The sequence below is a fragment of the Nicotiana sylvestris genome, chromosome 8 (genome assembly GCF_000393655.2).
Source record: "Nicotiana sylvestris chromosome 8, ASM39365v2, whole genome shotgun sequence".
Lineage (NCBI taxonomy): Eukaryota > Viridiplantae > Streptophyta > Magnoliopsida > Solanales > Solanaceae > Nicotiana > Nicotiana sylvestris.
In genome coordinates this window covers 50,920,084-50,931,765 of record NC_091064.1, presented here as the reverse complement: position 1 = coordinate 50,931,765, position 11,682 = coordinate 50,920,084, and the positions used below count along the sequence as shown (strand labels likewise).

General features: G+C 37.7%; 1 protein-coding gene across 1 annotated transcript; it reads left to right on the top strand.

The window, feature by feature from the left end:
- The first annotated feature begins 4,921 nt into the window (after positions 1-4,921).
- On the top strand, positions 4,922-5,578 carry LOC104249243 (uncharacterized). Its single transcript, XM_009805623.1, has one exon. It carries the CDS (start codon positions 4,922-4,924, stop codon positions 5,576-5,578), a length of 657 nt encoding a protein of 218 aa, XP_009803925.1.
- The last annotated feature ends 6,104 nt before the right edge of the window (positions 5,579-11,682 follow it).

Sequence of the window (11,682 nt, the reverse complement as noted above, 5' to 3'; positions counted from 1 at the left end):
ATGAGTTCCCGTACCATGCATACACAAGTTTGTCCTTATACAAAGAGAAGATAAAATACCTCCATGACAAGTACATTCAGAACAAAGAGTTTAAAGAAGGTGATCTTGTATTGTTGTTCAATTCTCGGTTACGGATGTTTCCCGAAAAGGTAAAGTATAAATGGAGTAGCCTGTTTGAGGTTGTGGGTGTGACACCCTTTGGTGCATTGGACTTGAAGAATAAAAATGATGAGGTGTTTAGAGTCAATGGTCACCAGGTGAAGCAAATACATGGGAAAATTTGGTGATGGCCATGTCGTGGTGGTAATTCATTTCAAATGATGGTAATCTGCGTCGTGTGGTGGCATTAAATCATGCACTTCTTGGGAGGCAACCCATATTTCTTTTTCTTTTTCTTTTTCTTTTTCTTTTTCTTTTTCTTCTTCTTCTTCTTCTGATAGGTCTTATTTTGTGCTAATTGGTTTTGAAGTGTGTTGCAGGAATGAGTGTGCTTTACAGGAACTGTGCTCAGCAAAATCGGCTAAGTATGGAAAAAGTGCGGGCCGCATACATATTGTGCGGGCCGCACAATTTTGAACGCCACAGCAGAAGGGAACTGTGGTTGCACAATTCTTGTGCGGACAACACAACTTGAGATGAAAAATTACACACTCTCTGAAGTTTGCTTGTCAGAGAAATAGCCAAAGTGCGGTGCACAAGGAAATCTACGGTCCGCACCAGAATCAGCGCTCACACACGTAATTCTGCGGACCGCAGATCATCAGAGTGTTGATACCCAATCTTTCCCTCATATATTTCAAAATGCATATATACTTACAAAATACTGCATGAACATCAACCATTATTTTTCCATAATTTTTTGTATTTTTTAAAAGGATTTTAATTAATTTATTCTAGTATTTTATTATATAAGTAATTACTAATTGCATCACGAACGAGTTTTATAGTAATTTTATTGCTTAATTTATCATTTATATTTATACTAGGCTTTAATTATTTCATGAATAGCCATATGTATATGTTAGGATTATAATTGCAATAATTTTGCAATAATGACCCCATGTGTGCATAGTTACCTTATTTCACAAGAAAATAACCTTTTTATATTTTTATAATACTTAGTAATTATTTTTTATTCATAAAAGATATTTTTATCATTTATAAGTTATTTTATAAAATTATTTTATTAGGTTAATTGGGTATTTAAATAATAGCCCCTTTTCTTAATCAATTTCGGACTTTAGCCTACCCCAGCCCAATTAAAACTTAGCCTAATATACCCTATCCCACTTAAATGTAAACCATCACCCAATCTCCAAATAACCCGCCCCAACCCGGAATCAATTCTGGTCGTTGATCTCAAAAGATCAACGGTCCAAGACCCCATTTCCTTTTTTAATTACCCGAACACCCAAAGCCCTACCCATTCTCTCAATTACGCCGCCTCTGAATCCTCTCTTCCTCTCTTCTCTCTTAGACGCTCTCAAACCCTATAGCGTCGTTACTCAAAACTCCTCCCAAATCCCTTTGATTCCCAACCAGATATGGAATCATTTGGCGATTTACAGCCTTATCCGACCTCCTACCTCTACTAGTTGTTTGATTTTCATATTACTTGGTGGGATATCAAGGGATTCGAACTAGATTTAGTTCAGATCTCTCATTTTTTATATTAATCCGCCTATATTCAACCCTATGTCTGTGAGTACTATCACTTTCGTGTTTTCATGACTTCAAATCTCAGGCTCAAACTAGATTTTTCACATATGTTCATAAACTTTGTTATTTCTAGTTGAATCCGTTAGATCTCTTTAGATCTGAAGGGTTTTGAGTTTGTCTGATATTTTTCTTTAAGTTTTTTCTATTTTTACTATTATTGTTAACAAATTTTATTTTACCCTAAGAAGCTAGGGTTTTGATTTCTAACGGATTTTCTGTAAAATGCTTATACGTTTACATGTTTTCAATTCTGGTTTTCTTCTTTACTCTTTCGACCGATTTTTACTTGAGATTCATCTCTATGTCTTTGACATGTCTTAGGGTTTCAATTACTCGACTACTTATTATACTATTTTGCCCATTTACCTTAGCTCTGTCAATTAAAGTGTTAATTGATTCACTTGCCTAAATTAGGGTTGAATTTAGTACCCGTATTTCTTTACAAAAGTTTTTACTTGTTCTTACCCTATTTATATATCCGTATTACTGGCCTGATTTTGTATTTTGATTCCTAATTGATTCTGTAAACTAGTTCTTACCTTATTAACCTTATTCTTAATTACTGATTGATTATGTGTGAGATTTTCCTTAAATTAAGTGGTACTTATTTGATTTTGTCCCCTTAATTGATCCACGCCTGATTGTTAATTGATTTTTCATACCTTATGTGAGTATGATTGGTTCATTACCTTATGGGTTCTACTCTATTGCATGCTATAAAACCCCTTCATTGTTCTGATTTTAAAACACACAGACTCAGACACCTATACACGCACACACTCGGAAAGAAACACACACATACACACAAACTCTTGCTCTCATTCAAACCTTTCTGTTACTTTTGTTTGCTATATTTTCTAGCCGGCTAAAAGCCAAGGCTAGACTATTGGATTTTGCATACTTTCAACTTTCTGTTTGCTATTTCCATAACATAACTAGTATGTTATGGAATCTGACTGTTATAAGATGTCAACCTGTCTTTGCCTGTGTTATGTTTCTGATAACTAGCATGCCCTTAACTCTCATGAAATTGTCTTGTTCAATATGTCAATATGGTTCACACACTTTAGCATGTTCTTATTTGATATAGGATGCTTATCTACTTGTTTTCTCAACTAGCATGTTTTCCCTGTTTTATGTGTTCCTGACTTCTATGTTCCCAACCCCTGCTACCTTTCTCTATATAGTTGTCTGTTTATTATTCTGTTCCCAGCATACTATCTGACCACCTAGTGATGATTAATGAACTAAGTCAAATCTAGGCAATGTGAAACCTTGCTTGAAGTGGTTATGATCATGTTTCCGTCTACTGCTTGATAACTGGAATATTTGTTTGAATTTTAAGTGTTAAAATGACTCTGTTTGTTCCTATTCACTCCTAAATTCCAAATTGTTTTTTTAAAACTATCTCCTATTTTCAACTCCTACTCTTAGAATATCTAGGTTCTTGCCCCTCCAGTGTGAGCATTGCCTAGGAGTCCGTGAGACTTCTCCAAACTCTGACACACTAGGGCTGGCTTTTTCCAAATTTGTACACAAAACTGTTTCTTTAAAAGGGTTTCTGACAGAAGGCCATTTGGTGTACTGATAGGTTACAAGCACCTTGGGCATAAGTACTTTACTTTATATTTTGATGATCTAACAAACTTACCATCCAGAACTAGATAAGGAACCTATTACACATGTATAAGACCTTGAGATCACAATGTTCTAGGTTGGGATCCAGCGTGGGATATAACTCAACTCTTCAGAGTGGAAGGAACAGTTGAGGAAACAGGTCCCTACCAGTTCCCGAGGAGACTGTATGAAGTCAACTCTCCAGTAGGAAAGTAATTGCCTGCACACGCTACTGTATAGGAATAGTGCAACAGTCAATTTTCTATGGAAGGCTTTTTACCTACCTTGCTTAAGTAATGTCACACACGTATAAATACCATCAAGGAAGGTAAAACAACTTACTTCATGAGAGAACCATATAAAGGACCTGAAGCAAGCCTGGTACAATTGTTCAAGTTAATCGACTCAAGATAATCTAGGCATTGTGCTTTAGATTCACAGGAACCAGATTAGGGACATGATACCTTGGTGTTCCCCTGATAGAAGTATATGTCAACAGTATAGTTGGAAAGCAACTGCAGAAAGTGACTGCCTGTAACTGTACACGCAACAGTTCTGCAGACAGTGCATCAGTCACTGAGAAGAAGCATGTACTAACCAAGAGTTGACATCACAAAGGAGATGTCTTTTGTATTATAAACCTGGTGCAAAGCACAAGACATTCTCTAACACTTGCAAAATCAGAAACGAAAATACTCTCTCAAGTGCTTGCAACAACCTCTCTCAAGAACAAAGCTACTGCAACCTCAAGGACCGGATCCAAGATTGAAGATATCTTAAGTCCTTAGGTTTGTTGAGTCTTTGTTATTTGTTCTTCAATTGTAACTCCTATCTTGCTTTCTTAGAAGCTGTGTTTTAGGAAACCCAAAATCACAAACCCTTCAAGTTTGTGTCTTGGCTAGAGTTAGTCGAGTTGTAAAGCCTTTGTAATAGATTTATTACAAAGTGGCTTGTAATAGGGTTATTACAAGTTAGAGTGTTTAAAGTTTTTGTCACTAGAGAGTGACAAAGTGGTTTGTGGTGAGAGTATCACAAGTTAGTCAAAGTCTTTGTAACTAGAGAGTCACAAAGTGGCTTGTGGTGAGAGTGCCACAAGTTAGTTGAGTTGAATCCTTTGTAATAGAGGTATTACAAAGTGGCTTGGAATATGTGTTTACAAGTTAGTGAAGTTTAATGCCTACAAGTGTAGGCCGTGGTTTTTGTCCCCTTGAGTTGGGTTTTTTCCACGTAAAAAATATCCTCTGTGTTTTTTACTTACTGTCGAGCTACTGTGGTAACAATTAGGGAACCTGATTCCCTGTACTAATTTGTTGCATAGTCTGTTCCTTACAGTAGAAACTGCTAGAGAATATGGTTCTTTATATAGTGGGAACTTATCTTGTGTCCCATCTATATACTGGTACCACAGTTAGCACTATACCAAACTGATATAGGACCAGATCGCTATACAGTTAGGTTACTCAGTATTTTCAGTGGAAACTCACAGAGAACTCGGTTTTCTATATAGTCTGGTGGACGCTTAGTTTCTAACAATTGGTATCAGAGCGGGTTCTTTCTAAAAGGTTAATACCTAGAAAGGATCTACATGGTTGCTCCACCAAATTTCGAGGAAGTACAATCAACGTACAGACCACCAAGATTCAACGGCCAATACTATGGTTGGTGGAAAACAAGAATGCATGACTTCATTATGTCTGAGGACTCAAAGTTGTGGGATGTAATTTGTGATGGACCTTTTGTTCCTATGAAAACTGGTGGTGAGGGAATAGTTACAGTCCCAAAAATAAGAAAAGAGTATAACGATGCTGATAGAAAGGCTATTGAGAATAATTTTAGGGAAAATAAGATTCTTGTTTGTGGTATCGGACCAGATGAGTACAATCGCATCTCAGCTTGTCAGTCTGCTAAGGAGATTTGGGAAGCTCTTCAAACTGCCCATGAGGGAACTACTCAGGTTAAGCAGTCCAAAATTGATATTCTTACTACTGAGTATGAGCTTTTTGAGATGAAGGAGGATGAGTATATTCAAGATATGCACACACGTTTCACCTCCATTATCAATGAGCTTCACTCCCTTAGTGAAGTCATCCCAAGAAACAAGTTGGTCCTAAAAATACTCAGTGTTTTGCTAGGTTCTTGGGAAAGTAAAGTAAATGCTATCATTGAAACCAAGGATTTGCAGAAGCTGACCATTGATGAACTCACTGGAAATCTCAAAACTTATGAGATGAAGAGAAAGTAGGATCTTGAAAGAAGAGAGCCCAAGAAGGAGAAGAACCTGGTTCTCAAGGCTGCCAACAAAGACTCAAGTAGTGATTAATCCGGCATGGAGTATCTCACTAGAAGATTCCAAAAGATGATTCAAAAAAATGGTGGGATTCCAAAGAAAAGGAGTTCTAGCAGGAATTTCAAAGAAAACGATTGTTACCATAACTGTGGACAGTTTGGACACTTCATTAAAGACTATCCTCTTCATATGTAGGATCATTACAAAACCAACACTGAAAAGGCTACTAAAAGGAACCAGGTCCTTGACAGAAAGTTCAAAAGAAGAGATGTTGCTAACAACATGTTGAAGCAAGCCCTGGTTGATTGGGGAAATTCCTCTAGTGAATCTGAAGGTGAAAATATGATGGTTGCTGACAATGGATCTTCAGAATATGAGTCAATCTTTGCACTCATGGCCAAATCTGATGATGATGAGGACAAAGAGGAAGATAAGGTAAGTTTTCTTGATGTTCAAAGAAATTTGAAAACTTACTCTAAGAAAAAATTGAGGTCCTTAGCAAATGTGTTGATTGATGCCTATCACAGCCTCATTAATGAGAAAATTTCTTTAATAGAAGAAACTGGTGGCATTTAACAAGAGAGGGATTATATGGGAGTTTCCATTGTAGACTTAGAGGAAACAATTGAGAGCATGAAAAAAGAAAAAAAGGTTTTAACTAAGAGTAACATTGAGCACGAGAGAGATGACCTATTGGTGGTAGTTGTAAACTTAAAGGAAACAATTGGGGAACTTAAAATGAAAAGTAGGCCTCAGAATTATCAAAAGGGAAAGGAAGTTGCAAGTGAGGCACACATTAAGATTGAAAGTGAGTTAAATTTAGTGAAGTCTAGTCTGTGTGCTGAGCTTGAAAGAAACAAACAACTTCAGGAAGAGTGAAAAGTGATCTTGAAAAATCACCTAAGTGGACCTAGTCCTCTGATGCTATCACTGCCTTGTACACAAAAATGGAGGAAACTAGCAGGGAATCGGGTTCCAAAGGGAAAAGGCTCCCTACAACCCTTATAGCAAGTACGTTACTGTATCTGACAATTGGCGTTGCACTCACTGTGGAGACACTAAGCACTTTAAAGAAAATTGTAAGTTTAGAATTCAGTCTCAACAGAAAAATAAAGTTTTGCTGAAAAAGTAACTGTTGCTACGGAACCTGGTCCTTCACATAAAAAACATATAATGCCTGCTTGGACCAAAAGGGCCCTCATTCACCCCTTTTCTCATTGCAATGACTCCTGTAAAGTTAATATTCAGTCGTTGCAGAATAATAAAGTTTTTGTTGAAAAGAGGTATATTGATGAGGAACCTGGTTCCCAGAAAAGAAAATATGTGTTGTTTGCATGGGCAAAAAGAAGTTTGATCCACCCGTTCTATCATTACAAGGGACCCAAACTCGTTTGGGTTCCTAAGTCTAACTTCTGATTTTCTTATGCAGGGAACAGTGAAAGGGAGCAACCTATAATGGTACATGGATAGCGGCTACTCAAAGCATATGATTGGAAGTACAAATGATTTTCTTTCACTTAAGGCCCTGCAAGGAGAGAGTGTACCCTTTGGAAATAGCTAAAAGGGGTACACTCTAGGAGTAAGAAGGATTGGGAAGTCACTCACTCACTCAATTGAGAACGTGTACTATGTCAATGGCCTGAAGTATAGTGTTGAGTGTTTCTCAAATATGTGACAAGGGAAATAAAGTGGAATTCTTGTCTAAGATATGCACAGTCACAAATCTTGTGACTGGTGAGGTGGTGCTTATGGCCAAAAGAAACAAGAATGTTTACATTGCTGATTTTAAGTCCCTGCACGGTGGTGATCTAACATGCCTAAGTGTCGTTGATGATGATGCTGAGTTATGGTGGAGATGACTAGGCATGTGAGTTTTATTTGTTGAATAAATTGGTTATGAAGGACCTGGTTCATGGGCTGAAGCAGTCAACACTGCTTGCTACTTGATTAACATGTGCATGATCAGGTCCCTTCTCTAGAAGTCTCTCTATGAACTACTCAATGGGAGAAAAGCCAAGTTGACTTACCCGAGAGCCTTTGAATGTATAATGTGGTGCTATCAACAATGGTTGCAAAAGGGTCACAAAACAAAGAAGATAAAGATGGAGAATTCACAAATGCTCCTGGTGAAGCTATAAATATTGCAAATGGAAAGACTGATTTGATAAGTCAAGTCAAGCATAAGGATGAAGGAGATGCAGTAGAATCTCCAAAAGGCACAAAGGAACCTGGTCCCTTTATCACCTCGACTTGAGCTGAACATAGGGGTGTTGATGCAGCATTAGGTACTCCTGATGCCGAACAAAATAGTGGAAGTCATAATTCTGTTGATGTCAATGATGATTCACAAATGAAGAACCTAGTCCATCAAATTTTGAAGTTCAAGTATCCAACTAGAAGTAAAAGAGTTCACATCCCTTCAAAATGTAATCACATCCTTAGATTCTGGTATTCAACCTAGTTCTAAGAAAGAGTACTTCTGGAACGGCACATTTTCTGGGGTCATGCTTGATCTAATGGGGCACAAAGAGATAAACTGTGTGGCTTTTCCTACTGCTAAAGCTGAATACGTGGTTGCTGCTTCTTGTTGGGATCAAATAGTACAGATCAAGTAACATCTTGAGGACTTTGGTGGATTTACAGCTTGAACCTAGTTCAACACAAAAGAACCAAGCACATTGATGTCAGACACCATTTTCTCAGGTACAATGTTGAAAAGGTTCTGATTGTATAAAGTTCTGGAAGATGAAGGTTCAGGTAGCAAGCATCTTTACCAAGGCGCTGAGCAGGTAACATTTTTGAAAGAAATCGTCTGGAGTTGGGGTTGATCAAGCTCAACCAAGGACCTAGTCCCTCGATGATTGACTATGTTAAGAAGGAAAGGTACAATGCTAAAAAGTATATTTCGGCGACATCTAACTCAAATCTATATTGTTACAGGTATACACATATGGCAGTTTTAGGACACAAAAAAGTAAGAGTGACTTTGCACTTCTAGGAGTCTTTACTCAAAAGTTTCAAAAACCGTCACGGAACCTGGTTCCTGTGACTCAGGTTAGCAGTCTCTCCAATACTTATATGCCTTTTAAGCTGCTGAAGTGTCATGTCATTAATTTGTTTCTACCTTTCTCCTGCCTCTCCTCCTAACTTCTGAAGTCCAAAAATGTTAAACCTTTTTCTAAACTGACCTATTACCCCAAAAAGGCACTTCTCTATCTTACAACCAAATAAAACTGATTCTTTTCTTCAAAACCAAAATCAACCTTGTCTCAAAATAATCCTTCTTTCCAAATATTCCAGAAGTGAACTCAACTCTCTCACTTTCCAAAAACCTAACTTCATCATAATCAAAAACCCAAGAATTCTTTGGTAGTTTTTGATGGAAGTTTAACTGAAAGGGAACATGATAGATCTAATATTCTAGAGCGTGAGGCTGAAATTGTTGTTGAATTTGTAAAAGCCTTGAAGGAAGGAGGAATTGGTGAATGTGCTGAAAAATAGGGGAACTGAATGAGGGACTCGGTCCCTAAAATCCTTCTTAGGATGATAATTTTAATGATGATCTTTTTCTCTTGGGTTCTGTGCTTAAATGAACCTCTGATCCAGTAAAAAAGATTGAGAAAAGCAGGCTGATTGATGATGAAGTGGTGTAACCTGCTGATGTGGTGATTGTGGAAGAGAGGATGAAGTGGAAGAATCTCCATTTGTGAAAAAAATAATAATAAAAAATTAAAAATAGAGAAACGAAGGTTGGCTGAGAAAGATGCAGCAGATGATAAGGGAAAATAGATTGAGAAGAAGAAGAGGGAGACATGGCTGCTCAGAGGTAGAAAGGGTAATGTAAGCAAGGAACCTGGTTCCTTACAGAAGCAACGGGTTGAGCCATTAGGTTTGGAGGGAGAAGACGTTGACGCCTAAAAAAGTGTTGTTAGGCAGAGTGTTGACTCTGATATTGCTGAAAAATGAAGGAACTTCTTGACATTGTTGAGCTCCAAAAATAGAATTACAGCTTTATTTCTCCAAGTCTCAATGTTTCTGAAGAAGAAGTAAAAACTTCTATGTTTTACGTGATACTATGATGCTATATGTTCATGGTACTGAGTCTGTTCTTGATGAGACGAAGCTTGGGGAGCTTCTTGGTGATCTGATTGATAGTTCAACCTACTTAGACAGGTTGAGCACCAGGTCCTCATAGACCCTCGGCAGAATAGAATGCTAAGTTGAAGGGTGAGTAAATGAACGAATGGACAAGCTCATCAAAGCCTTAGCCCCTTACTTTTCTTCCTTCCTAGTGATCCATGTCCTTCACTCCTTCCAAATTCCCTTGAATTCTTACCTTCTTTTGATCCCTATATTTGATGGCATTGACACTTTAGTTGTTTAAATTGTCATATTATGTATTGCTGAAACTATTGTGCTTTTATTATAATTACTCCACTACGGGCAATCACTCTATTTTGTGCACTGACATTCACTTGTTGTTCTTGTTATTGTTTATGTTGTGTTGCCTAAGTGGCCTGAGTTAATATTGTTGAACTTATTTTTGGTTGTGCTTCTTCTGTTAATCTTTTCGATGATGCCAAAAGGGGGAAGTTACATAGGTGTAGTGCCAACATGAGGGAGGAACAGAATCACATTGATATGTTGTGTCATGCATGAAAGATAGCTCTACTTCGCAGGGGGAACATTGCTGGTAATATGTTAAGTATAGGTCTGATCTGCAGGGAAATATATGAGGAAATAGATAAGTATAGGTCTCAAGAGGAATATTAATTTTGGGTTTGTCATCATCGAAAAGGGGGAAATTGATAAGTTGTGGTACTTTGAGTTTTGATGATTTGCCAAACAGTCTTGAGGAACCAGTTGTGATCGACTCCTTAGATTCGGTTCTCATGGGGAATATGGTTGATTCGTAGGGGGGACAATGTGGAGATCTAGTTCTCAGGGGGAATATCAATTCTAAGTTTGTCGTCATCAAAAAGGGGGAAATTGATAGGTTACAAGCACCTTGGGCATAAGTACTTTACTTTATGTTTTGATGATCTAACAAACTTACCATCTAGAACCAGATAAGGAACCTGTTACACATCTATAGGACCTTGAGATCATAAAGTTACAGGTTGGGATCCAGTATGGGATATAACTCAACTCTTCAGAATGGAAGGAATAGCTGAGGAAACAGGTCCCTACCAGTTCCCGAGGAAACTGTATGAAGTCAACTCTCCAGCAGAAAAGTTACTGCCTGCACATGCTACTGCACATGAATAGTGCAGCAGTCAACTTTCTATGGAAGGATTTTTACCTACCTTGCTTACATCATTGTACGTGATGTCACACATGTATAAATACCATCAAGGAAGGTAAATCAACTTACTTCATGAGAGAACCAGATAAAGGACCTGAAGCAAGCTTGGTACAATCATTCAAGTAAATCGACTTAAGATAATCTGGGCAGTGTGCTTTACATTCATAGGAACCATATTAGGGACCTGATACCTTTGTGTTCCCCTGACAGAAGTATAAGTCAATAGGATAGCGGAAAGCAACTGCAGAAAGTGATTGCCTGCAACTGTACACGCAACAGTTCTGCAGACAGTGCAGCAGTCACTTCCCATTGAGAAGAGGCATGTACTAACAAAGATTTGACATCACTAAGTAGATGTCTTTTGTATTATAAACCTAGTGAAAGGCACAAGTCATTCTCCAACACTTGAAAAATCAGAAACGAAAATACTCTCTCAAGTGCTTGCAACAACCTCTCTCAAGAACAAAGCTACTGCAACCTCAAGGAGCGGATCCAAGATTGAAGATATCTTAAGTCCTTAGGTTTGTTGAGTCTTTGTTGTTTGTTCTTCAATTTTAACTCCTATCTTGCTTTCTTAGAAGCTGTGTTTTAGGAAACTCAAAATCACAAACCTCCAAGTTTGTGTCTTGGCTAGAGTTAGTTGAGTCTTAAAGCCTTTGTAATAGAGTTATTATAAAGTGGCTTGTAAGAGGGTTATTACAAGTTAGAGTGTTTAATGTCTTTGTCACTAGAGAGTGACAAAGTGGCTTATGGT